Below are 27,318 nucleotides of genomic sequence, written 5' to 3' on the forward strand. Positions count from 1 at the left end.
TATACTTGTTTTTCTCCGCAGTAACTCCATAATGTCAGAGAAGTGTACATTCGAGTGCAGCCCTTAAGTGCTCCCACAGGCCCAGATTCTATATGTAATGAGTGTTGGCGTCAGCAGTTTATCTTTACATCAAGCAAATTGAATCAGTCTGTATGTATCATATGAATAATATGTGAAAGACTCCTATTCACAAACAACCTCTGTGCTCTTTCACACATTGGGAATGTTGCAAGGGGGCTCCCTCATCACTGAGTGATCAAATGTGATTTATGTGCCTTTAAAGCCAAAAATGTGCTATGAGATTTCTAACAGCTGCCAATTTTGTAATCATAAAAAAAAGGAAAGCCTTTGGCTGATCACCAATTCCTGTCAAACGTTTGCTTGCCCTTTGTTTTGTCAGCGAATAAATAGGGGTAGATCTCTCCCCGCTAATCCCACCCCTCTATTACAGTCCTTCTGTGCTCGCACGCTGACAGGAAGCGAAGGTAACGTAGACCACTAACATCATGAGTAATTCTTAATTTCTTGGTTTTTGTAGTGATGCTGTGCAAAATGTGATAACTTAAAGTACTTTCTTCGACAGCTCGACTCAAAATGAAGTTTGTCCTGCTTGCCTCTTGCATCCTTGGGATAGCCCTCTGTGCACCTGTAAGGAAAACCTTACTTACCTATTTCTCTTGCTTCTCTTACATATGCATGCTTGCATGCGTTGACAAATCAGTCTCACTTTAAGGTCTATAGCTGCTGTTCTGAAGCTTTTGATCATCCCTTAGCATCAGTTTAGTTCAGCATCAGATCAAGTTTCGATGAATTTCATGATCTTGTGAATGTTACGTTTACTTTAATTTAACTATTTATTGATTCTGTCAGCTGTAAAACTATATTTACAATTTTGAGAACGATCAGTTTTACACCCACCTGCATTCCACTGAATCTGCTCTATTTTCCTCTTCTTTACAGCCACAGAGGTACATGGAGTTTGACATCCATTACGCTCCATCCCAGGTACACTTAGAAGCTGCCAAGATCAGCTGCTGTGCTTTGACATACTCTCAAAAAAACACACATTTTCAAACTGTGTTGTCTCCATAGCTGAGATGCTTAAAGGTTCTTTTACTTTAACTCTTTAAGTTTGTGGAGTTTCTCATTTTAAGGTAAATATTGGTAATATTGTCTTTTCAGGCAGCTCAGGCCATACCTCCCGGAGCACCTATTGGATCTCTGGACGTAGTAAGAGCTAAATATTGTCTTTTAAACCACATTAACATCTACTGATTTTTGATCTTCCGCATCTTAATCTTGGCTGTTTTCATTTCCAGCTGCTCCCAGTTGACGACCAGAGTCTGCCTGTTGGAGGAGCTGTGAGTGGCACAGTATTCACACAACTATCTAATGTGTAATCTATAGATTCTTAATCCACAGAAGATGTATACACTCTGAATGAAATATGAGCACCACACACCGATCAGGCATAACATTATGACCATCTTCCTAATATTGTGTAGGTCTCCCTTGTGCCTCCAAAACAGTTGTGACCCATCAGAGAATGGACATGGGCCTGCTGAGGGTGTCTTGTGGTGTCTGGAAACAGGATGTTGTTAGTGGGGGCCTTTGGGTCCTATGGGTTGAGGGGAGGGGCCTCTGTGGATCATCCCACAGATACTTGATCAGTTTGGTATCTAGTGAATTTGGAAGCCAGGTCAATACCTTGTGCTTTTTTAGTTGTTCCTAGACCATTTTTTTTGTGTGGGCCTGTGTCTGGCTGCATCCTGCTGGGATGGCTGCTGTCATCAAGGAGTGTCATTGCTATGGGGTGACATCCACATGAATCCATGGTCTAAAAGTTTCCCAGGAGAACATTGAATTGTCGCAAGATGGTCAGTGTTATTTACTTCTCCTGTCTGTGGTCATAATGTTGTGGCTGATCGGTATATAGAGCACATGTAAATACAACAGAGCTAGAAGTTCTGTGTCTGAATGTGTTATCTATTGAAAGGCCCGCGGCTTCATCAAGCAGGAGATCCCCCACCCAAATGGCAGAGATTCCAAGGACGTGGTAGGTGCCTGCACGTTTTAATATCTCTCACTGAAGTGTCTGTGTGATCTTATTGAACCAATGATCTCTTTCTTTTTTCCTCCAGTACTACCCCTTTGGTTTTGACGTACCAGCCCCTGCAGCAGCTCTTCCTGTTGCCCCTGTGGCTCCTGTGGCTCCTGTAGCTCCTGCAGCTCCTGCTGCTCCTGTTGTCCCCATCGTTGCTGTTGCTGCTCCTGTAAGAATAACTTTAGATTTCCTTTGTGAGCTATTTAAATGTATTAAACAAACAGCAATGAAAGATGATAAACACAGGGATGATTTGCAGCAGGCGCAGGGGGTGATGAGGGTAATGGGTTCATTCCAGTAAATCAGTATTGCATCAGAGTTAGAGTCTTCCAACTATTTTTGCTGAGGCGTTGAGAAACATCGACTCAACAGCAAACATGCGAGAGACTCTTCTCGCTCCCTATAGGCTCATCAGAAGCATTTGTCATTTCAGGCTGCCAAACCCAAAGGGGATGATGATGATGAAGAAGACGACTAAACAAGTCCGAGTCAGCAGGATGTGCACACGTTTGTGCACAAAAAGGTACACATACACACTGCATTACTGCAGAATTCAGGCTTGTTTGAAGTCTTAACAAACTCATTTCTGAAAACATCTGGAGATCATTCATTATTTTCTTTTCTTTTCAAGTCTCTTTAAAGTTTTTTTCATGTGCTTCTGTTCTCTTTTTAGGAGACTAGTGGTGTAAGACCAGCAGCCAAACTCCAGTGAAAAATGACCAGTCAAATAATGCTGTTTTCTAAACTATGACAAATTTGGTGCTATGCGTTTTTAGGAGGATATGACACTCTCCAGATGGTGCTAAGCTTTTTTTTGTAATTTTGATCACAAAATTAAAATAATTCAAATCGTTCTATGCAGCAAAATGTGACTGTTTTCCTTTCTTTTTTTTAATCGCTGTCTTAAGTTGCTGCATGGTGTTCCCTCATCAACTGCATGCAATAACGTGTCACCTAAATGTTATTTTCTGTTTCTGTGCTTCAAAATAAATTAAAAGAACTCAATGGCACAAATCCGTTCTCTTCTGGTTCTTTGCTTTTTAAAAATCCATGAATCACATTTAACATTTTGTAGTTTACATTTTGTAAGTAGTAGCGGCTACACACAGACAAGCAGATATAACATATTATTATTATTGTAAAAGTTAAATTAATACGAAGGACGCTTTTGACAAACACATTATGGACTGATCCTATAATTTGTGCAAACTTTCAGTGCAGTTCAGGTTTACTTTCAGTTAACTTTGCTTGTTTGTTTTCATGATGTGGAAACACTGAATACATGGCTGGAGAAGCTCAAAAGCCAAATAACACCACAGTTCTAAACGTTTATATGACATGAGAAGTAAATAACATTGACCATCGTGTGACAATTCAATCAATGTTCAGCTGGGAAACTTTTGGACCTGGCATTCATGTGGATGTTACTTCAAATCAAATCAAATTTTATTTATATGGCACTTTTCATACCTTTTAAAAGCAATACAAAGTGCCTAGACATGTACTTAGACATGTACCACCCACCTAGACCAGACCAAGCACCCCCACTCCATAGCAATGACACTCCTTGATGGCAGCAGCCATCCCCAGCAGGATGCAGTCTGACACAGACACACACACAAAAACGGTTTAGGAACAACTCAAAAAACATGAAAAACAGCACAAGGTGTTGACCTGGCCTCTAAATTCACTAGATCCCAAACTGATCAAGTATCTGTGGGATGATCCAGAGAGGTCCCTCTTCTCAGCCCATAGGACCCAAAGACCCCCACTAACAACATTCTGTTGCCAGACACCACAGGACACCCTCAGAAGACCCATGTCCATTCTCTGATGAGTCACAAATGTTTTGGAGGCACAAGGGGCACCTACACGATATTAGGAAGGTGGTCATAATGTTATGCCTGATCAATGTATGTAGATATAGTTCTGTAGTTTCAAATATTTGTGCTATATACTTGTGCTGTAAACAGTCCAAAGTGATGGTGTGCTCTGCTCTAGACAGTGTAATCAAACACAGTCTGCTATTACACAGAAAGTGGATTTGACCAGTGGTCATTTAGTAAAGCCGAGGACTAGACACTAGCACTGTAACCACTCATTGGATTATGTCACTCCCATCTACGTCGATTGGCTGCCAGGTGAGCAGGCGTCCTATAAAAGTCAAAGATACTCTGGGGAAGATGAACGATCAGCTGGCATCATCTAGTACCTCATTTTCATCATTTGTTGTGTTTTTTTAAACGCAAAGGGTGAGTAACATAAGTTTCATGCATGGTTTTCTAACAGAATTTGAGTCAGTCACTCATTTTTTTTGTCTGCAGGGCAAAAATGAAACTGGCTATCCTGTGCCTCTGTTTGGCTAGCACAGCTTATGCTGCGCCGGTGAGTGTTAAAGGACACATTTACATAGCAGGGACCTTTATTTTATTCTAAGTTTAGTTTAATTTGATCTAACTCTTTTTTTTCTGTATTTAGTTTCAGTACCTGCCTCATTTCACAGGTTCCAGGCAACAGGTACCTCCCTCACAGGTAACACTGCATCCTGTGTACTGCTTAGCTGCTTCTGTTCTTCCTCAGATATTCTATGAAAAAATGAATACGCATGATACAGACTTGTTGCAGAAGTGTTGCTGTGTTCAGTTCACTGTCTGATGATTGTTTTGATCATTTTACATTCATTCAGGCGCGAAATCCCTTCACAGCTGGTTTCCCGCAACCTGGAGTTCCTGGTGCTTACAGCGTGGAACTAGTACGCCAGACTGCCTTTTTTTTTCTTTAATCCATGGTTTCATCGAAGTGATATTCAGTATTTATTAAATGTGGCTCTCTGTGTGATTATAGACTACACCTATAGTACCCATGTTCATTTGTGTTTTTTCCAAAGATTTATCCCCATAGATTTGCTGGTGGTGCAGCTGGATCCAACCCCTCACAGGTAACACGTATTTAAAAAAAAAAAAAAAGAAAAGAAAAAAAAAAAGATATGATGATCCGTTTTGTTGATATCCCTCTTGTCTTTCTACAGCCCTTTCCGTCGTCTTTTGGTTTCATCAAGTACTCCATCCCTCAGCCACCAGGCAGACAGAGTGTGGAAGTTGTAAGTGTTTTTCAGATCACAAACATTAATGGGACTAGAAGCAGCTCATTGACTGTGTTTGATACAATAAATTACCTTCTTGTGCTTTTACCTTTGCAGTACTACCCCTATGACTTCTCCCAGCAAACGGTAAAAACTCTATAAAATATCATTTAGTTTATAGAAATATGAAAATATCACAAGTGAGAAAATACGGTACATGACTAAATAAGGGTGTTTACTTTTGTTTCAGATAGTGCCAAACTTCCCCCCCATGTCAAATGGCCCATTGCCAGATGTAAGAGATTATTTATTGTAAATTTCCATCATGCATTTTTGTTTCTTTGTGAAGAACATATTTTCTTAATCATATTTTATTTTCCACAGGTTCTGCCATTTGAATATCCTCCACAAAATATTCCCCAGCAAACTCTGAATGTGAGAGAAAGAAACAAACCTCATAGTGCTCTGCAGATATTGATAGATTCATTTCACTGAGTGTTTCTCCTCTTTTCTCTCATAAAGTCAGTGTAATTATTCTCTTTTTTTTTTACAGATTCCATCATTTGGTGCCAATGCGCTACCGTCCCAGGTTCCCGTGCAACCGCTCCAGCAGGACCAGCCCACACAGGCAAGCCAGGTAACTATCAACACAAGGATCACTTCAGCAAAAACAGTACGCTCTAAATGAATGTGCATTTTTAAAAGAAAATGTAACCTGTCTGAACTATGAGTGAGTTTAACAGTTTGTTTTAAACTTTCAATTTTGTCTTTGCAGGTGCCAGTGAAGGCATGAAGATGATACCTGCAATGGAAGAAATAAATCACAGCAAACATTGTTTCCAGAAGTACTTCCCTAAGTAAAAATAAAATCCAAAGATTTGCATATAATAACCACTTTCTAGTTGTGAGATAAGACTATTAGTAAACTACAGTATGCCAATGCCATCTCCATGGAATCAGGCATATTCCTGAAGAAGTGTTTGCTTCTCTTTGTCATCTTCATAGATTAATAAATACTTGTAGTAGATTTTCTCTGTGTGATGCTGAATTTTCATAGTGTCTGTGTATCTTAATTAATTCTAACCTTTCCTTAAATGCTGTTTACTTTTAAGAAATAAAATATATTGAAGCAATATGTTGTTGTCCTTACTGTTTCTTTAAAGACTTCTGAAATATATATTCTAGCATTTTTATATGGTGGCCCATAATGTTTGTTGTTCATTAATAATAGCTATTGTTTCTTATAGGGGCACTCCATGCCCTCATCCTTAGTGCTAAGTGCTTCTAGTTGGTGTTGTTTTTTGCCAAAAATTTGAAGTCTATACACTAACACATGCATTTGTGTGGGTTGTGAGAATCTCAACCTAATATACACTGCCTGCCCAAAAAAAAAGTCAACACCTGGATTTAACTAAGCAAATAGGCAGGAGCCTCCTATTGGATAATTACTACATGGGCAATTATCTTTCAGCTGGCAACAAGTTATTTAAGCCCAACTGATGCAATGAGTAGCTTCTCATTTCTTAAACAACCATGTTGAAAGACACATCCTGTGGTCTTGAAAGAAATGTTAGTCTGTTTGAGAAGGGTCAAATCACTGGCATGCATCAAGCAGAGAAAACATCTATGGAGATTGTAGAAACTGCTAAAATTGGGTTAAAAACTGTCCAATGCATTACTAAAAACTGGAAGGATAGAAAGGAACCATCGTCTTGGAGGAAGAAATGTGGTCGGAAAAAAATCCTGATTTGGTGAAATCAAATGGAAGAAAAACAATAGTAGAACTCAGGGCTATGTTTAACAGTTAAAATAAGAACATTACCACATGTACAATGTGAAGGGAACTCAAGGATTGGGACTGAACAGCTGTGTAGCCTTAAGAAAATCACTAATCAGTGTTCGAGAGTGATGGGGGGTATCAGGGTAAGAAGAGAGGCAGATGAAGTGATGCACCCATCATGTCTAGCGTCTACTGTACAAGCCTGTGGGGCAGTGCTATGATCTGGGGTTGCTGCAGTTGGTCAGGTCTAGGTTCAGCAACATTATGTGCCCAAAGAATGAGGTCAGCTGACTACCTGAATACAGTATACTGAATGACCAGGTTATTCTATCAATGGAGTTTTTTCTTCCCTGATGGCACGGGCATATTCCAAGATGACAATGCCAGGATTCATGGGGCTCAAATTGTGAAAGAATGGTTCAGGGAGCATGAGACATCATTTTCACACATGGATTGGCCACCACAGAGTCCAGACCTTAACCCCACTGAGAATCTTTGGGATGTGCTGGAGAAGGCTTTGCGCAGTGGTCAGACTCTCCCATCATCAATACAAGATCTTGGTGAAAAATGAATGCAACACTGGATGGAAATAAATCTTGTGACATTGCAGAAGCTAATTGAAGCAATGCCACAGGGAATGCGTGCTGTAATCAAAGCTAAAGGTGAAATAGAGTGTGTGACCTTTTTTTTGGTGTTGACTTTTTTTTTGGCCTGGCAGTGTATATATATTAATATAATGAACAACACATTTCTGCTCAGAGCAAGCCAAATACCCCACAAATAGTGGAAAATATATGCACGAGTAATATCAGCATAGTAGTAAAAAATACTAACAAAGTCAGTTTATAAATAATGTTTAAATGTCAAAACAGAAGAGGACCTCTGGTTGACCCTTGTGGAACACCACAGGGCAGAAGAGGGAATATGAGAATCCAAATAAGGAACGTAAGAGACACAATGACAGAAACATTGTCATATCAGACTAAAATAATCTCTGGGCCCATCATGTACAGTGCAGGCACAAACTATGCATCTTAGATAAGACGTGCTACAGTAAATCACCCAATGAACATAAATTACCACAGTGGTTGAGTAAAGTTCCCCACAGAGAAATGTGACTGTCTTAGAAAAATAATGGGAAAGATCCTTGCTTCCCTGGGGACGAAAGCCTGTCACAACAGGACTTAACACTTATCTCTTCAAAAGACACTTCATGATACTCAGGCGCCATCCTCTCACGCTATGACTGTCTCTTCTTCACAAGTTTCCTTGAGATCATATAAATTCATAACCTCTATAAACAACAGGAGAGGAGACGTTGAAAGCAACTTTAAAAGCCTTAATTTGAAGTGTCGCAATGGCCTTCGTATTATATGGTGCTTCTGTGATGAGGTCACCCACCCCCCAAAAAGAGAAATACCTAAAAAGAGTGCTGCTACACAGAGAAGCTGTATTTGACAATGTGATGATGACTGGAAGCAGCTTCTGCAGGTCTGGATGGTTAAAAGCAAAGAATCTCATAAAGTGGCTTTGACACAGATAACGATGTTTAAATATTAAGACAGAGGCACCGAGATGAAATACACAGATATTCTGTTATAAAGTAAAAAAGAAGAAACTGCAGAATCTTAAGCAAGTAATAAACGTAATCCATATCTATCTATCTATCTATCTATCTATCTATCTATCTATCTATCTATCTATCTATCCATAGATATATGTAATCAGACAAACTGAGAAAAACTGTAAAATGTTTTGATGTAGAGCTTAAGTTTGTAATGTGACCGATTTATACTTTAGTTATGATATTTCACTTTGAGATGACAGCTATATGATAATTTGTTAAATTTGTGAAACTAAACTTCCCTCCTGTTAGGAATCACTAGATTGGGAAATTGATTCCTGTGTCATTACTTTGATGAGGAGATCCTCATGTGTTAACATGAATAATGAAATTCTCAGAACATGATTTAAGAGATCTGATTTGTTCGTTAGAAAAGTTGCTTCAGTGAAACAAAGCACATTTTAAATAAGTTGGCAGAAGCCAGCCATTCCTGTCAGAATGGGAGCATTAACCTTTGTACTGTCAGCTATTTCTAAGAACTAACAAATGTGACGGCAACCGTATAGTTTTGAAGATCATTATCGAGTTTTAGTGAAACTCACGAGCTCAGCAGACACAAGGCGAGGGAACGTCTGGGACACCGTTTTCGCGAGTCTTTCATTATCTGATCTGGAACCTGAAAAGACAAACACAAGAAACCTTCAATGTTCAAAATCACTGTGATATATGACCACACCAGCTAGAACAAACACATGATTCAGTGAAAACTCAGACACCATATTAGACAAACTTCCCATTGGCAATGTGTGTGAGTGTGTTTCTACCACACACACACACACACCTACTGTAATTGCAATTACTTTAGATGGATTGCTGGAAATTCCTGCATGCGATTCTTAATTAAAAACACAGAACGGCTATGAACAACATGTACGGAAGCTTTGTTGTTGCACAGAAAAAAAAGGCAGAACTTATTAGATTGCTTTTAGACTGATAATACATGTCTTTAAATAACATTTTGTTGTTTCATTATCTGGTGAAAGTGGAACTAGTTTTAATTACAGTTACATCGTGTCTCCATGAACAGGTATCTGCATATGAATATGTAGAATACGTCGGTAAGAAACAGGATGTCGGTACCAGAATCTTTCTGCTTTCCATTTATACTCCAAGTAGCACTGCTCAATCACATTTGAGTGGTCTTTGCTGGCATGCAGGTTTAAGTTTGTGTGAAGAACAAGCAATCGCACATGATGTGTTTGTCAAATACCTTAAACAAAGCTGTTGTTGTAGTTTTAAACTGTTTCCTGAGTTTGAAATCTCCGGACGTAGGCATCATTTCCAACTTTATATCCACATTTCCGGTGGCTAGTGGGACTGCGAACAATGACTGGTGAAGTCTTTGTTCAGTTATCTGTTACCTGAATGTCCAGTGGCCGTACCAACACTGGCAAAACATTGGCAGTGTCCCTCCAGATGCATCATCAGACAATAGCTGATGGGTTCGCTCCCAGGCATGGTAGTGGTTTCCAACACAGGAGTCAGGACATGAACAAAGGGACAACAACATGTGAGGGGGTTACGAGATGATAGACGGAGACTGAAACAAGAAAAGACGAAGTTTGCTACATAAACCTGTCTTAATTAGCCTTTTCGTCTCCTGTAAAATTTTACTCCGGGCCCTTAGACTTGTCGTTAAATGAGACAGAGGAGAACTTTAAAAAAGCTTCTAGGTGGAAAGTAGCATAAAAAGTACAGCGACTAAATGTACTTTCCACCACTGTACAAGTGACTTTCATGTAGTAAAGCATAATACTGTGGTGTGTGTCATGCGGTCTGATGACTTTCCCGTTCCTTTAATCAGACCCTGCAGTATTTTAAGATTTATAATCACCGAGTAGCATCTCTCACAGCTTAGTGTTCACTTTACCCACCACCTTTTTTAATATAAGTCAAACTCTGCGGAGCCTCTCTGTCATATCATTACATGCTTGTGGCTGCGTCGCGTCGCCTTGTTCTTTTCCGAGTTTGGTTTTAGGGCAATAAAGATGGGCATGTGCGCTAAGCATTCTTGCACAGCATGTAATTAACTATAACAGGGGCCTCAACCCTACATACCTCTTTTCTTTTCTTTTTTTCTTTTTCAGTTTTGACATGTAAGGATTTCTTCAAACACATAGCTGTGCTCATTTTACTGGGTGTGATTGGCTATTTGAGGATATACCAGTATATATAAATACCGTCCAAGTGAGACATGAAGTAGACCGACATCCATCTCAGAGGAGACTCACGTTCATGTTTTCTCTGCGCCAGGAAAAATCGGTGAGGGGGATTTTTTATTTTTTATTTTTCATAGGAAGGAACTCCACACTTTTAAAGACATAGCATGTGGACATTGTCTGTGTCCCGCAGACAATCTTCTAATAGTTTTTTTAAATAACATTTTCACTTATTCACCAAAAGAAAAAGAGATAAACATCTTTGTTGTTTATTATCTTATTGCTTTCTATAGAAACAGTCACGATGAAGCAGTTTGTGTTCTTGATGTGCCTGCTGGCCACCGCCTTGGCTGCCCCTGTAAGTTTTCGCCTCCTGTATTTTTTTCAGTCCGCCCTCTGATCCCATTTTAAACACTGTTGTTCTAAACCAGTTCCCTTTCTTAAACTGTAGGTCCCAGACAGTGAAAGCAGTGAGGTAAGAGAGTGTTTTTCTTTTCTTTCTTTCTTTTCATTTTCTGTGAAATTTACGATCTGTCTGCAGTGGCATGTCTTTTTTTTTTTTCTTGTCTTGTCATCAGTCGCTCAGTGTGATAGGTGTCTGACAGCGGGGATAATTGGCTTAATTGCAGCTCATGTCTGGAGATGTCTGGTATTTATTTAGCAGGTTGCAGCACATGCTAATGAGGCCCTGAGGTGGATGGAGTTATACAGGCTGTACCAGCAGCAGGTAGTAGGGGGTTCATTGATGTTTCACCTAAGCACGGAGACAACACTCATCTCCCCATAAGCTGAGATAAACAGGCACCATTTGTAATCATGAGTCTGTATGTTTCCAGGGAGTAGTTGGAAACCCCTTCCTTCCTGCTGCTGATGCTCCTGTAAGTTTATTCTTCTTAGATTCTGACATCAATTTAGTTTTAGATTCACATGGAAACTAACAAAACTGGCTATTATTGAAGCTCATGTGTTCATGAATTATACATTTGTTTAGGATGACACAGCTGGGGCTGCAGTTGTGAGTAAAGCGCAGCATCACAACGTCTAATCTTTTATTTATTTATATATTTTTTTAAATCCAGGTGGTTGCTGCACCACAAGCCGATGTTGCCGCTCCAGCTCCCATCCCCGTGGGTGACGCCTCAGAGGAGGAGGCAGAGGTAAACAGACATTTTCATTTTATACTAAATTGAACATAAACTGCTTAGAGGCATACTGGAGCAAAACATATCTCCAAACAGCACTAGAGTTGCAACAGCTGACGAGTAAACAATATGTTGCGGCATACAGTAGGCTATGATTAATGCTGCATTAAACGGCAAACACTCCCCTGTTGTATTTAAGCTGAATTAGTTGGGAACACATGAGGGAGGCTACCAGTAAACATTGCCAAAACAGGCTCCAGGAAAGTGGCAGTGAAACAGTGGCCCTCTCCAGCACTAGATTTCAGCTGGGAGCTCTGCCCAAAAAAGACCTGCCGTGTGTTTATCTCCCAAAACAAATCAATTAGGATGTGCACACCTGTGATGAAAACAAAGCCAAGGAATCACTTAGTGTGTTGATCATTTTATTTTCAAGCGACAGGCATTTTTCCACATGCAGACATTTTGTGTAACTAATAATGTTAATGAGCACTCTAACCCAGCTACCCATGACAGTAAGCCAACATGCCCAACATCAGGACCCTGATACTGAAGTTGCTTAATTAGATTCAGACTCCATTAGCTTTATTATTTACATATTAACTCAGTTATGATTCTTTACATTTCCCTGACGCAGGATGGCAACCCTGCTCCCAAAGCCGCAGCGTCCGCCGCTGCTGCCCCCCTAAACTCTGATGAAGTAGAAGAGGCTGAGGAGGCTGAGGCAGCCGTGGTCGAGGAAGCACCAGCAGACCCCGCGGCGGACCCTGCAGCGGACCCTGCAGCAGCTGCAGAGCCTGCTGCGGTTGACGTCCCTGCAGAAGCTGCACCAGTGGACGCTGCTGCACCAGTGGACGCTGCGGCACCAGTTGATGCTGCTGCACCAGTGGACGCTGCTGCACCGGTTGATGCTGCCGTTTCTGTGGATGTGCCGCCTGTTGATGTAGCTCCTGTTGACGTTGCCCCAGAAGTGCCTGTCGATGAGGTTGCCCCTGCCGCAGTTGATGCCCCCGCCGCTGCCGATGTCCCGGCTGCTGCTGACGCCGGTGCTGCTGATCCCGGTGCAGCCCCACTTGCTGCTGAGGCTGACCCAGCAGCTCCTGCTGCACTGTAGTTATCTTTCTCGTGCTGCCAGCGAGTGAGCCTCTATTAGCAGTTAGACCAGGAGCTGGAAACAGCCATATGTGATGTAGTTCTAGTTGAGTAATAGAGACTAGGGGGGAAAAAATAAAAATGTGACCAAAATTGTAATACTGTAACATGACAAATGAAACAGAATGTTTTCAATGCAGAACAGGTTATTTTTGGTTATTGTTCTCCTGTCTTTAATTTTACAGTTCTGGACAAATGTCAGTTGTGATTAATTAGTCATCTAAAAGTGGTATGGTTGAGTGATAAAGACAGGACTCTGTGTTTCCTTGTTTTGTTTAGTTTTCTTTACTTTTCTTGGTGTAGACTACTAAAATATTACATATCACTACTGTACGGTTTGTGCACAAAATCCACATTTTCCATATTGTGTGTACAAGATAAAAATGTCTGGTCTTTATGGATTTCAGCAACTCTTCATTGTTTCTCACAGCAGACATTCAGACAAGTGTCTCTTATATCTTTAACCAGTGTTAATCACATTCTATTCAAGCGCCCCACTTAGTGATAAGTAGGTTTACTTATTCCCAAACTTAAGTGCAATTAGCCGAAGACACTCCATTCAGTTCAAATACAAGAGGTGAAATTTGTAGCCAGAAAACTGCAGACACCACCTCAGCCAACAGGGAGAGCCACTGAACCACAGCATTTCTGCAGTGTACCCGAGGGATGGGGATCTGGACACGCCGCTCAACACTGATAGAGGTTCAGCTTTAATTCCACTCTCATTTAAAGGGAACCAGATATACCAGATCTGAAATCTGCTCTACCGGGCACGGTCTAATAGGATCAGAGCAGGATATGGCTGAGAGTGCTGACTGAGCAGGAGAAGAGCGTGTGACTAAATCCTCCGCTGTTCCGCAACTGGTCAGGAAAATTACACTCTGTCGCAGATATTTAAAAGTGTCAACACAAAAGTGATTTTCAGGTTAGTTATGCTCACTAACAAGGTGAATTGAGGATCCAAACACTACTTTGATTGTGTCCCACTTGAGTGGACAAACAAGGAGGACAAGTGACCTCTCCTCTTCTCAGCCAACTCTAATCCACAAATCCTTGTCAGGGTCACCGAGACTCTTTGACACAATTAGTTAGACTCCATGCCCACAGGTGTCAGTTGCCCAGCTACACTTTGATATTATTTTAATTTGCATTCAGAGATTGATACGACAAATCTGTGAGTGGCTAGCTTCCAGAGCTCGACACAAAAACTACGCGTGGATTAAAGGAAATGGACTTCACGTCGCATTAAAGAGAAAAGGAAAAGGTAAGCTAAGTCTGACAAAACTGGATCATCAATTCATCGCTTCACGCAGGAAGTTGAGTTTGCGGCACCTTGTGCTTGTTTATTAATAATAATAATAATAATAATAATAATAAAAATAATAATATCTCAACAGCTTTGTTTCACCTACTAATATGCGGTGATGCGACAACTATAATTTCAATGACATTTGCTTATTTCAGTTGCTTAATGTACCGCTGGACGTGCCATGCAAACGATTTCACTTATTTAAAATGTTTGACCAAAGAGAACATTACATGTACAGGTAATATGTATGTTAATGACAGGACAGATGGAATAATGAGCATACAAACTGTATTATGTCACGTTATGATTTGGTGCACTGTGCGTGCTGCCGTGCAACCTGTAATAATTTAGTTACTAAGAATACATCAGAGCAGTGAAGGAAAAAAACTTAAAGCCTTTGTTAGAGTAAAATAACCAATATAACATAATGCAGCAATGTTAGGTATTGAGCTGCTAATGAAGCACCAGCACGTTAACAGCATGTTCCTCCTGTGGCTGCTGGAGTTGGAGCTACTTTGAACTGCTTTACAGTTTTTTATGGAGGGACAGTGAAATAAATCTGAGAGGTTTGGGTTGTATTATATAAGCTTGTAAATTTATGTGTGTAAAATGTTCATCTCGTACATGTAAGGGTGTAGGAAGTGGAAGAAATGTACTCTTATTTTCCATGACTGAAGAGCTAAAACCAGTGATTATGTCTGCCACAAGTTCCCAGACACCAAGACAATGGTTTCCTCAGCAGTATGGCAGTCTACGTTAATGTAAAACAGGAAAACATATTAAAAAAAAGACATTTTTTTGTATTATTTGCTTCAAACCTCATTTAATTAGTGTCAGTTTCAGCTCTAAAATGTACATAATTTGAGGGTCCATTTTACCCGTCTATCATGCAGCGTCTTTAAATACCTTAAGAACAATTACTGTAACCTCAAAACTATCAAATCTATTCTAGAGCTGTCGCCCTCGCGCTAAATCTCCACCCTTGATTTATTTTTGCAGATCTGCTGCCATGGCTGCTTCTCCCACCCCACCCCACCTTGCCGTGCCCCCTCACAGTGCACCGCAGCTCGCCACAGACAGTGACGAGCACAGTGAGGGTGAACTGTAAGCGCCAGAGTAGCTCAATGAGAGGGCTCGGGGTACATTAGTGAGAAATAACAAGGGATTAATTAACCTCGTGTGTTGTGCCTGTTGCAGAAGTGCACCTCAATTACATCCTCATCACCTGAGCAATATGAATAACAGCAACAACAACGAAGAAGAGTAAGTACGACGTGGAGCCACCAAGAGATAAGTGAAGCCCTTTAAATGACAGTTTCTTTTATTTCTTCCAAAGTCCGACCGGTAAGCCTGTTTAATGGGTTTAATTCATCTTTCTGCAGAGAGAAAAAGAAAAAGCGAAAAAAGGAGAAGAAGGAGAAAAAAGAGTACTTAGTTTATGTCAAAGCCTTTTAGTGAGTGGTGCTGTGAAATAATGTTTCATGCTTGGTATTCTCAAAAGTATTAATCCTCATTGCAGAAAGAAAGAGAAGGAACAGAAAGAAAAGGAGGAAAAGGAAGCAAAGGAAAAAGAAGAAAAGGAGAAAGAGAAAGAAAAGGAGAAGGAAAAAGAGAAGGAAAAACAAAAGGAGAAGGAGAAGGACAAAGATAAGTAAGCAAAATAATTTCACGGGTCATCCTCAAGGAAATACTTCTGCATGCTCTCAGGAATTTAATTTTCACTTTCATTCTGTCGTTTTATAGGCCCAAAGAATTATTTGTCATTAATCCGGCTGGGAATCTGTACTACAACTGGCTGTTCATCATCACACTACCAGTCATGTACAATTGGACCATGATCATAGCCAGGTGACTTCTATAAATCAGTGCTGTAGTTTCCCTTCAGGTCAAATATTCACATTCTTCAGCTGCTATTCATTTCTTATTCTACACCACAGAAATTACAAATTCATTTTAGCAGCTGCTTGGCTTTCCACAGCGGAATAGACTCGGCCTTTCAAAAGCTGAGTGGCAAGTTCTTTGATTTAGTTTGAATGCAAAGCAGTAATGAATGGAAAGTAGTGCGTTAGTGTGGATACCAGTGGACTGTAGCTCCATCAACCTGAGAAGCAGCAACAGCTCAATAGGACACAATGGAGACTGTGCTCAGTATTCTTGGTTTCTAAAAACACAATTACTGCTGGTGGTCTTCTTCTCCTGCAAACAGGGCTTGCTTTGAGGAGCTGCAGGACAACTACTTCATTTACTGGATTATTTTGGACTACACCTCGGACATTATCTACCTGGCTGACATGGCCTTCAAGTCCAGAACAGGTAAAAACAAACAAACAAACAAAAAAAAAAACTGATCAAACCAAACTGCAGAGAATTGTGAGGTTTCCTCAAAAGACCCAAATGCAGACACTGACACAAGCCCTGGCAATTCAACTGTTTAATAAAACTTAGGCAGCAGATGGCAGGTGGTCACAGTACTGAGTCTAGAGAGAGCTGCACTGAATGCACAGGTTGATTAAAGCTCACTCAGGCAAACTGTGAACAAAGAGGAAGTGGCAAGAACTAGAAAAGTCTAACAGACCTCAAAGGCACTGTCGAATAGTCACCACTGAACAAGACAGAACGAACTGGCGAAGGTGGACTCAGAGACCACGTCCTGTATGGAGGCTTGACGAGTAGACGTAAAGCAAGTGAGTTCAATGAACCAGGGCAGAGGGGTGGAGAGAGTGAGCTGCTGCCAGAAAACACAGAAGGGGGGAGTCCTGACAGAAAATACTTTAAAATTTAATATATAAATGTTCCTCCTTTTCACAAGGTTACTTTCACTGAAATTGATAACGTATATTACTGTTACTGTAGCAAAGAAACACAGTCCAGGGAAATACAAACTGGGAATCTGGCCCTGAAAAGATTATAACTTTGAAAGATGCAGCTCATGGTGCTGATGTTTGGCATTAGCTTCTGCTGAACGCGATAAAGTGTGGTTTTGCACGTACTGTAAACAAGAATTGTAGAGGTTTTCACAACCAGTAAGGACAGGAACAACAACCAAAACGGTACTTGTCTTCAAATCTTCGTCAAATTCGTTGTGACTGAGCAGAAATTGTACAAAGACTAGTTTGCGCACGCAGTCACAGCTTTGAAAAGCAAGCTTCAACCCTAAAAGGTGCCTTGTTGTTTCAGTTTGAATGTTCAATGGATACCACATGCAATCAAAAGGTGATTATACAGCATCAGTGGTAGTTCACATTGTGACCTTTTGACGTCTTCCAATGCAGGTTACCTCGAACAAGGCCTGATGGTGAAAGATGAGAAGCTGCTTCGGGATCGATACATTGCCAGCTTCCAGTTTCGCCTCGATTTTGTCTCAATGCTGCCCACTGACATCTTCTATTTTTACTTCGGCCTCAGCTACCCAGAGATCCGCATCAACAAGCTGCTGAGAATCGGCCGCATGTTGGAGTTCTTCACAAGGACAGAGACTAAAACCAACTACCCCAACATCTTCCGCATTGGAAACCTTATTATGTACATCCTCATTATCATCCACTGGAATGCCTGCATGTTCTTCTCTTTCTCTAAATATATTGGTTTTGGTGCTGATGACTGGGTTTACCCGGCTCTGGATGATCCAGAAGAGCCTGACTTTGGGCTACCTATGAGGAAGTACGCGTTCAGCCTCTACTGGTCCACACTGACCCTGACCACCATCGGAGAAACACCACCACCAGCTCTGGACTCAGAATTTTTATTTCATGTGGTGGACTTCTTAGTTGGAGTCTTGATCTTTGCTACCATTGTGGGAAACATTGCTACCATGATTTCCAATATGAATGCTGCCCAAGCCCAGTTCCAGTCTCGCATTGACAACATCAAGCAGTACATGCAGGTCGTCAAACCTTCACATAAAAATCTGGTTTAAGAGTTACACTGGTACAATTATCTGGTCTTTGATTGTTCTTTTAATACTCTTCTTTTCATTTACAGGTTCGAAAGGTGAGCAAGGAGCTTGAGTTGCGAGTCATCAAGTGGTTTGATTATCTGTGGAACAATGGCAAAGCGCAGGATGAAAGAGAAGTGCTGCGGTATCTTCCAGACAAGCTAAAAGCAGAAATAGCCATTCAAGTCCACATGGACACGCTGAGGAAAGTCCGCATTTTTGCAGACTGTGAGGCGGGCCTGCTGATTGAGCTGGTGCTTAAACTAAGGCCGCAGGTGTTCAGCCCCGGGGACTACATCTGCAAAAAAGGTGACATTGGCCGTGAAATGTATATTATCAAGGATGGAAAACTTGCAGTCGTTGCTGATGATGGCGTCACACAGTTTGTTGTATTAGGAAGCGGCAGCTACTTTGGTGAGATCAGCATCCTGAATATTAAAGGCAGCAAAGCGGGCAACAGGCGGACAGCCAACATTCGCAGCATCGGATACGCAGATCTCTTCTGCCTGTCCAAGGATGACCTCATGGAATCCCTGCAAGAGTATCCAGATGCCAAAGCCATGCTAGAGGAGAAGGGTCGTCAGATCCTGATGAAAGATGGCCTGATAGATTTGGACCCAGCTAACATCAAGCCCGAGGTCAAAGAGCTGGAGGATAAGGTCAATAAATTATACGGCACAATGGAGCTGATGCAAATGAAGCTCAAGAAAATCCTGGGAAATTACAAGAGCGCTGACAAAACTCTGAGGCATCGCATCAAAGATCTGGAGCACCTAACGGGCGAGGAGGTAGAAGAAGATGAGGAGGAGGAGGAAGAAGTGAAAAAAGCGGTGGAGGTGGTTGAGACAAAGGAAGGTGAAAAAGCGGAAGACGGAGAAGGAGAGAAAACGGATGAAACTAAAGATGAAGAAGGAAAGGGGGAAGATGCAGAAGAAGAGAAGAAAGATGAGGAAATGACAGAGGAGGAGAAAAAATAAACCCATCCCACAAAGAAATCTTTCTGACTGGACTTCAAATAACTCAGTGATAATTAAATAGATTAAGATAAGCTTAAGAGGGACCAAAACACCCACTGTAACATGTCCTAAAATGTGTTGCCATTGTATATATATTATATATATAATAAAATTTAAATAACAGACAAATGTTGCCAATGACAATATTGACATTCATTCATTCATTCATTCATCTTCTGTAACCGCTTGTCCTGTGAAGGGTCGCGGGGGGTCGCAGGGCTAACAGAGAGAGACAGACAACCATTCATTCACACTCACATGAATATTGACATTGATTTCAATTAAGTTTCAAATTGTCCTATTTATTGTGATTTTCATATTCATACTCCTTATATGCCGTTGTCCACATGACGATAGCGAATATCGGGGATTTAAGAAGAATCATCCGACATTCAATAGTTTACATAGAAATCAGTCAAATTATTCCAACATTAAAATTCATATTTGTGTCTTTTAGTTTGCACTCATATAATGCCATTTCAGACAAGTTGCCATTCTCTCTTAATAAAGTCTGAGAAAGGGACGTCACAATAGCCACACCCTGCAGTTTCCAAATGTTTTGGTCTACTTCCTGCTCATCACCACATATTATGGTCATAAAGAGAGTGAATTAGTTCCACCAAACATTGAGTTATGTTCAGCTGAAGTACCTTGAGATCCTTCATATTTGTCTTGGGACCAACCCCTGGGACCACCCCTAGGACCAAGCACTAGCATCCCACACAAGGGGTCACAAATGGAGAAATCGTCAAAGTTAGGGGGATCTCTTCCTAACTCTGCCTTCTGTATCAAAAAATGGCCAAAGATGTGGCGCATGAGTGGAGCCGCGGCACCCACTGGGCTCATTTCCCATTTTAATCCGTGTTCACACCAGACTACATTACTGCTGCTGTGAAAATGAATAAAAAAAAAACTAACACTGCGCCACTCAAGTAATTTTCTTAGCGCCATACGTTTTGAGCATACGCGCCTGTGTGAGTGTGTGTCACATTGCGTTACATCACTGAAAAGGATATATTAAAAGTCTGTTTTCACATCAGAAGCACATACATCTTCTTCACTCATCTTGGAACACAACAAGGCAACAAAAAGAAATGCCTCACAGCCACTCTCACCTCTAAATACAGTAACGCCTTGAAGGCAGCCAAGAATTGGACCATTGATTATCTTTTGTGTTGGACTCCCTGCGCTGATGACTACATCGCGGCGGCACAGAGTCGCAGCCACACGCTTTAATGCATAAACGAAGTCACTGATGAAGCAAACTGAGAAGAAAAGCAACTAATTTCAGAGAACTGGCACGGCTGAGTGAGTAAAACTCAGGTCCGGTAATTTGCTGGCTGTCTTATAATTGAAATTGTGGTACCTTCCAGGAGCAGAAATAACATCTTAGCGGTGATTAATGAAGAGGCAGTGACAGTCAGTTCATTGTACTGCACTGCAGTCGGTAGTGCTTTAGCGGTTTGTCTTTCACTGAGAGGGTTTTAAGTCATGTATATCTTTGTCGACAAATTCTCCTAGGAACGTGATAATATCTCAAAAGCACAGCGGAAAACAAAAAGCTCCAGAAGACTGCATCCACTGCATCTCAGTTCACTTAGTTTTTTAAATCAATCAGTTGTTGATTGACACTCTATAAAACTCTATAAAAACAAGGGAGAACATTGCAGTTTATACTTTATATTTGTCTTGTTTGTTTTTTTTAAACATCGACTCCACCCAACCATAGCTTTGTGTCTTTCTCATTCCCGGTCTACTGCTGCCTACACCTAATCTCACCTGCTCCCAGCTCTCCCCAAATAACCCACCTCTTTCCACTCTAATAAATACCCTTGATAAATATATATATATATGTGTGTGTGTGTGTGTGTGTGTGTGTATCTCCAGCTATTCACCACTGTCCTCTTTGTTGCTTTGTGCCATTTCTTGTCTCAAGTCTCTTGCTCAGCTTTTGTTTTGTTTAACCTTTTGTCTCTCCTATCTGGTTCTGCATTAGCGAACGCTCCGTTTGTTTGTTTGGAGCCTAACCTAGCTGGGCAAGAAGCAACTTGCTCCCTGGATAGGTTGTCAGTCTATCACAGAGCTAACACAAAGACACAGCCGTTCACACTCGCATGCACACTCGTAGCCAATTTAGAGTCATTAAAACCAGATGACCTGCTAGTTGCATGTGGCTTTTGCGGAAGTCTAGTCGATACCACAGACGCGTATGTGAAATGGAAAGGGTTTGGTACGTTGCTCGAGTCGGCCTCACTGTCACACGCAGTAGCTGTGTCAGTGATTAAAATCAACTTAGAAAAGGTATCCGGCCTGCCTCACTGGACAGCACAAATCTTCTAAACCTGCAATTTTCAGTGTTTAGATTGCTAGTTCAGATTTTGTTAACCCCACTGCAAAGGAGGGGGTGTGAATGCTATCCTGCAGACTGTGCAACAGGAAGAGAGTGCCATGTGAAAAATGCATCCAATCACAGGCTTTGTCCGTGGAGTTTTTATAAAGGGAGAAACCCTGTGTGAAGTCGCCCATAGGTTTCCTGAAGAGCAGCTCTGACGTGCATTTTGTTTGTTAATAGGGCGTGAAATTAAGTGATTACTGTGATAATTAACAATAATATGTCTAATGGCTTTCAACCAAATCTCAGTCTTCATCTGAAGTCAGAGTCTGCTCAGTTGCTGCGAGATTTAGTATGTTTCATGAAACCGTACGTCTACAAACTACGTAAGTAGTTAGGCCTGAGACAGATTGTTTCCATTTGTGGGCACAGGTTTCCTCTCTGTAATCAGGTCTGATCCTTCAGTTCCTGCTTTTGTCTGGGACTGGAAGCGAACATACGGTCTAGAAGTATTAATGACACAATACCGTACTGATGGAGGCAATGTTGTTCAAAAGTCTATAGTCATTGAACTCAGTGGTGATGGTCAGTGAAAACGTCTTGGCACACTAGGCGTCGTGGAGGAGTGATGGACTGCATGTCATTAACCCCGGGAAATTGCTGCCTGTAAGGCTGATTTCCCAAAGGAAATATTTCTCAGTAGTATTCAGAGCCCCGAGGGGCTTTGCTGGAATCTTAGCACAACCATCACACGTAGAATAAAGGACTTCTGTTTGACATTAGCTATATCTAATCACCGGTAGCTGAGTAATAAATCTGTTTACATCACTTCAGCTTAACTTTATTCACATTCAGTTGCAATGAAACCCCCCAAATGGATGGTCATTGTAAATACTGATCCCATGTGTGTGTATGTGCGTGTGTTTTAAATACTGGACATGAACGGAGGTCTCTGATACAAGTAAATAAGCTAAATGAATTAATCAAATATTGGATTTGGACATTTGACTTCAACAGAAAAACAGAATATCACTAAATGACTCAAGAACAAATGAACCTTTTGAAATTATTTGTTTATCGACTGATGGATAAAATGCTCATTTACATTTTAAAACCGCAGTGATTTCATGTTCTCAAATTTCATATGTAACTGGTTTTCCAGTGATTTTATTTTAATTAATCAGTTACTGTAATTAAAAAAATGTGGATCAAAATGTTTTGTTGTGGCTCGATTACTCTCATATGATTTTCATTGTGTATCTTTAAACTAAAAGTGAAGGGGGAAAAAAACACAATAACACCAGAGCCGACAGTGTCTGGGTACAACCTAGGAGCTTTTTAAAAGCCAATAAACGAAAACAACACATATTCTTGCCTTCTGGCAGCCACTTTGCCATTAACGTAGGGACCTTATGACTCTTCCTTCACTGAAACAGCCAGTTTATTCTATTTCTTTTCAGTCATATGAGAATTTTTACCTGTAAAGTTTCATTATGGTTTCACTGCCTTTGCATTTGATTTGAAGATTGCAGCTTTAACAGTATCATATTTGAGTTATGAAACCCATCTTGTATGTTTTTTTTTTTTTTAGTTTTTATTATTATTATTATTTCAAAGTGGAAAAAATAAGAAAGATGCCGAATGATGCAGGAGAGTTATTCTACGTAAACTAGATAACTTGGCATTAAATACAATCTGGAAATTTGCAGAACTGTCCAATACTGACATTTTTCTTCTGAACAAACTCAATTTTACTCCCTAAAAGCACTATCAAATTGATTTCTACTTTTATCTTGGATCTTTTTTTGTGGATTCGTTCGGTGGATTTATCCGTTACGTTGTGTTTTGTTTGTCTATTATTTGGATTTCACTCCCCCGAGAGTTCTTCTCTTTTTGCTGCTGATTTATACGTTTAAAGTGCTTTAGTTTCCTGAAAGTTAGACAGAGGTCGAGCTGGACACATATTGCACATGATCTGTGAGATTGATTGTCTTGGGACTGAGTGCTGTCACGTAGCAGTTGTTTCCTGGCAGTTTATCCTGCTCATGAGGTGGGAATGAATGTGAAGAAGATATGGTAAGATAGTGATGTTCCAACTGAGTCCAGTCTTACACCGATCAGGCATAACATTATGACCATCTTACTAAAATTGTGTAGGTCTCCAAAACAGTTGTGACCCATCAGAGAATGGACATGGGACTTCTGAGGGTGTCCTGTGGTGTCTGGCAACAGTGGGGGCCTTTGGGTCCTATGGGTTGAGGGGAGGGGCCTCTGTGGATCATCCCACAGAGACTTGATCAGTTTGGGATCTAGTGAATCTGGAGGCCAGGTCAACACCTTGTGCTGTTTTTAATGTTTTTTGAGTTGTTCCTAAACCGTTTTTGTGTGTGTGTCTGTGTCAGGCTGCATCCTGCTGGGGATGGCTGCTGCCATCAAGGAGTGTCATTGCTATGGGGTGGGGGTGCCTGGTCTGGTCTAGGTGGGTGTCTAAGTAACATCCACATGAATGCCAGGTCCAAAAGTTTCCCAGCAGAACATTGGATTGTCACAGGATGGTCAATGTTATTCACTTCTCCGGTTAGTGGCTTTAATGTTGTGGTTGATCGGTGTATTTCTCCACCTTGTTGGTAAAATGCTGGGAATCCTGGCACTCCCACCTGGACTCATTAGTGTTAATCTCTATATGCCGTTGCAGAGATTTCAGTCAAAGTTACTTTTCAACATTCATTAGCTCCAACATAATCCACTCAGTGCCAGTTGCCATCACTTGCAAAAGATTGCACATCAAGTCAACACACTGGCATAGAAGTCACACTGCCAGTATTTTGACAGCATAATTACAGAGCAGCGCAGGCACACCAGCCCGACTATAAATGCTCACAATGGTTTAGGCTGCTCATGTAGGCTAAGAATTAGGCTCCACATTTGACGTCAAACTATAAAGACAAAAGGTGCAGGTGTACGCAGAGCAGTGAAGTGTACAGTTTGATATGAGAAATGCACGGACTTTCACAGTGGAGAAAACACAACACATTCACAAGTGCATGGTTGGGAGATGGTTGAAATGAACGAAGCAAGAAATCTATGTAAAACTGGACCATTCATTCATTCATCTCCTGTAACCGCTTCCTGTGAAGGGTCATGGGGGTGCTGGAGCCTTTCCCAGCTGTCATCTGGCAAGAGGCGGCCGATTTAGAGTCACCAATTAACCTAACAAGAATGTCTTTGGACGGTAGGAGGAAGCAGGAGTACCTGGAGAGAACCCATGCAGACACAGGGACAACATGTAAACTCCTCACAGAGAGGCCCCAGTCGGCCTGGATTTGAACCCGGAACCTTCTTGCTGTGAGGCATCAGTGCTAACCACCATGCAGCCCAAAACTGAACTAACCATCACTAAATATAAGCGGTGGTTTCAAATACCAAAGTCCAAGTTCCCTTCCCTCATCTCATCACCACCTGAACCCCGCTTTATAATCAAACTTTCGCGTCAGGTATCATCCTTCTGGTCTGCTCGGATCAGTCTGTGAGCAACAAGAGATTGGCTTCTCAAACTCCCACTCCGTCTAAGGTTCATCGTGACCGAACTTTAAAAAAATAAAAAAATACAATATTGCATCCAGGTCATTTAGAAAAACTTCTCTGTGACCTCCTGATCTAGATGGAAGAGTTTAAGAAAACATGCGAGGTAAAAAGACAGCTTAACTTCATGCAGAGTTTGAAACTGTGGTATAACATTCATATGCATTTAACATATTACTATAGCGAAAGACAGAAAACAGTCAACAAGTGGTAACTTTTGATCGTGTTCTCTTCTTTTCATGAATGACTGGATGGTGCTACAGAACTATCTCCTATCCCAAAGGAGATAAGAAAATAATCACCAAGGCACTTTTCCTTAGCACTGACAGAATTCAATAAGCTCTTGCGAGGCTACATATTTCTGTCATTTCAGTCAGCTGGGGACATTCCTAGAAGCAAACAAAAAAAAATAAAAAATACAATTCAACAACAGCAGTCTAGCAGAAGGAAAAAAAGAGTCATCACTTCTCACTCCACAATTTAACTTCTTCATCTCCCTGTGGAAGAAGCTGTAGTCCTCTGTAACGTCACTGTAAACTTGTTTCACACTCTATTATCATCTTATTCATCTTAATTCATTTACTCTCTATTCTTCCAGCAGTAAATCCCTTCTCTGGCTAATAAGGTTGGGGAGATTTGGAAATGGAGTCACATTCATGAATATGTTTGCAATTAATTTGGCAATAAAACAGAGTTATACAACAAATGAAATGCATTATAGATTTTTTTTTCTCTCAGTCTGACAGCTTCGTGTCAGAAACGAGTGTATTGTAAATGACATTACATTTGCATATGACAACTTGGATAAATCTTTATTCTCATTTATATACAGTGCAAGGAAATTATTTTTGGCTACTCATGGTCACGCAACAAAAATACACCAGTATAAATAGAGAGAACCAGATGAATAAAAAGTAGTGAAATAAAAGATGCATTGAATAAACTTGAAATAGCAAGTTGATGTAAAATTATAAGCAGCAGCATGAGTAAAAAAGTAACAGCATCAGGGTCTAATCTAATCTGTGGTAAGGCGCAGTTCTCGTTTGTGTGTTTTGTTCTTAGTTTTTATTGTGGACGTATGTGCTCACGTTTGCCTTTTCTGTTGGACGTCATGGTCCTGGGTTAAAAGTTATTCTTTGGCATCTGGGTTCTAGTTCTTAGTCCTCTGAACCATTGGCCAGGTGGCAGTGATTCACACAGTGTGTGGTTGTGTTGTGTGTTGTCCTTGACTGTCTCCTCATTGGTATATAAGATGTCCAGACTGGGGAGCTCAAGGGAAGTCTGGCTTGTTTCAGCTTCCTGAGGAAGAATGCTATTTGTTGGAGCCATTTTTATTTTTTCTGAACTCCTCACAAGAGAGAATCCTTTACATCAGGTCTACAACAATATCCCAGCAGCATTTTAGGCAATCTGCTTATATCACTCCCCCCTCACTCTGAATCCAGCATGGAAACCAGGATCTGCAACAATCGTAAAGTACAGATATGGTCTGAGGGAGCCACCTCAGTGCTGAGGGGCTGTTAAAAGAAAAAGACCTGGAGGAATATGTCGATTCTGCGTCGGTACATATACACACTTATTACAGCACAAATGTGATAATGTGCTCAAAGGCCACACCAGCAACGGCACCAACATAGCCCACAGTGTGGAGATTGATCAGATGTTGAACTGATGTGCTGGAACCACGAGAAGGTGTGAGATTTAAGACACAGTGGCTATACTTTTAGAGGTGACCTGGAGGACCTCTAATGCTGCACCACGCATAGCACCCTTCCACGCGGAGATGACGGTCAGAATCCTGCACAGTTATACAAATCGTTAATATGTCATGGTATGAACATTTTAATATTTTCTGTGTTGATCTTGTGTTTTTGGTACCTCTGTTTAATCCTGTTTGGTTTCTTTGTGTTTCCTGTATTTATTTTGGAAGCTTCTTCCTTGGTGTTTCTTGTCCTGCTTTACTTCCTGTGTTTTACACCTCTGATTGTTTGATTGGCTTGTCCTTGTGTGCCCCGCCCTCATTAGTTCCACCTGTGTCTCGTCAACCCTCTGCCCATGTATACGGAGTCCTGTCTTTCCCTTTGTTCTCTGTCAAACCTTATACA

General features: G+C 41.0%; 4 protein-coding genes across 5 annotated transcripts; all 4 read left to right on the forward strand.

The window, feature by feature from the left end:
- Window positions 1-420: 420 nt before the first annotated feature.
- Window positions 421-3,118, forward strand: scpp7 (secretory calcium-binding phosphoprotein 7). The gene is made up of 9 exons (XM_084557552.1): window positions 421-485; window positions 584-648; window positions 961-1,005; window positions 1,183-1,230; window positions 1,320-1,361; window positions 1,997-2,056; window positions 2,142-2,273; window positions 2,538-2,627; window positions 2,778-3,118. The coding sequence occupies exons 2-8, from the start codon at window positions 595-597 to the stop codon at window positions 2,580-2,582; spliced, it is 426 nt and encodes a 141-aa protein (XP_084413678.1). The 5' UTR covers window positions 421-485; window positions 584-594; the 3' UTR covers window positions 2,583-2,627; window positions 2,778-3,118.
- Window positions 3,119-3,301: 183 nt separating this feature from the next.
- scpp5 (secretory calcium-binding phosphoprotein 5) lies at window positions 3,302-6,311 on the forward strand. Its single transcript, XM_084557566.1, has 11 exons — window positions 3,302-4,356; window positions 4,429-4,489; window positions 4,583-4,636; window positions 4,791-4,856; window positions 4,992-5,042; window positions 5,133-5,204; window positions 5,304-5,333; window positions 5,437-5,481; window positions 5,571-5,621; window positions 5,740-5,823; window positions 5,962-6,311. The coding sequence occupies exons 2-11, from the start codon at window positions 4,436-4,438 to the stop codon at window positions 5,977-5,979; spliced, it is 525 nt and encodes a 174-aa protein (XP_084413692.1). The 5' UTR covers window positions 3,302-4,356; window positions 4,429-4,435; the 3' UTR covers window positions 5,980-6,311.
- A 4,383-nt stretch (window positions 6,312-10,694) lies between these two features.
- Window positions 10,695-13,438, forward strand: enam (enamelin). 2 transcript variants are annotated; one of them, XM_084574093.1, is made up of 7 exons: window positions 10,695-10,852; window positions 11,043-11,107; window positions 11,201-11,224; window positions 11,411-11,476; window positions 11,586-11,627; window positions 11,829-11,906; window positions 12,526-13,438. In XM_084574093.1, the coding sequence occupies exons 2-7, from the start codon at window positions 11,054-11,056 to the stop codon at window positions 13,000-13,002; spliced, it is 741 nt and encodes a 246-aa protein (XP_084430219.1). In that variant the 5' UTR covers window positions 10,695-10,852; window positions 11,043-11,053; the 3' UTR covers window positions 13,003-13,438. The 2 variants fall into 2 exon arrangements, with proteins under 2 accessions (XP_084430219.1, XP_084430220.1); XM_084574094.1 differs by lacking the exons at window positions 11,411-11,476; window positions 11,586-11,627 and having other exon boundaries at window positions 10,731-10,852.
- A 1,920-nt stretch (window positions 13,439-15,358) lies between these two features.
- Window positions 15,359-19,358, forward strand: cnga1a (cyclic nucleotide gated channel subunit alpha 1a; the record flags this gene model as incomplete). The annotated part of the gene is made up of 7 exons (XM_084556155.1): window positions 15,359-15,453; window positions 15,547-15,612; window positions 15,869-16,000; window positions 16,093-16,197; window positions 16,556-16,662; window positions 17,622-18,232; window positions 18,331-19,358. The coding sequence occupies 7 exons, from the start codon at window positions 15,359-15,361 to the stop codon at window positions 19,258-19,260; spliced, it is 2,046 nt and encodes a 681-aa protein (XP_084412281.1). The 3' UTR covers window positions 19,261-19,358.
- Between the last annotated feature and the right edge of the window lie 7,960 nt (window positions 19,359-27,318).

This window comes from Chelon labrosus, assembly GCF_963514085.1.
Source record: "Chelon labrosus genome assembly, chromosome: 2".
In the NCBI taxonomy this organism is placed as follows: domain Eukaryota; kingdom Metazoa; phylum Chordata; class Actinopteri; order Mugiliformes; family Mugilidae; genus Chelon; species Chelon labrosus.

Coding starts and splice junctions, on each gene's coding strand:
- scpp7 (XM_084557552.1), top strand. CDS start 595: ATGAAGTTTGTCCTGCTTGCCTCTTGCATCCTTGGGATAGCCCTCTGT. Junction 1,006..1,182: donor TCCATTACGCTCCATCCCAG/GTACACTTAGAA, acceptor TTGTCTTTTCAG/GCAGCTCAGGCCATACCTCC. Junction 1,231..1,319: donor CTATTGGATCTCTGGACGTA/GTAAGAGCTAAA, acceptor TTTCATTTCCAG/CTGCTCCCAGTTGACGACCA.
- scpp5 (XM_084557566.1), top strand. CDS start 4,436: ATGAAACTGGCTATCCTGTGCCTCTGTTTGGCTAGCACAGCTTATGCT. Junction 4,490..4,582: donor GCACAGCTTATGCTGCGCCG/GTGAGTGTTAAA, acceptor TTCTGTATTTAG/TTTCAGTACCTGCCTCATTT. Junction 5,334..5,436: donor ATGACTTCTCCCAGCAAACG/GTAAAAACTCTA, acceptor CTTTTGTTTCAG/ATAGTGCCAAACTTCCCCCC.
- enam (XM_084574093.1), top strand. CDS start 11,054: ATGAAGCAGTTTGTGTTCTTGATGTGCCTGCTGGCCACCGCCTTGGCT. Junction 11,477..11,585: donor ACAGGCTGTACCAGCAGCAG/GTAGTAGGGGGT, acceptor GTATGTTTCCAG/GGAGTAGTTGGAAACCCCTT. Junction 11,628..11,828: donor TTCCTGCTGCTGATGCTCCT/GTAAGTTTATTC, acceptor TTTTAAATCCAG/GTGGTTGCTGCACCACAAGC.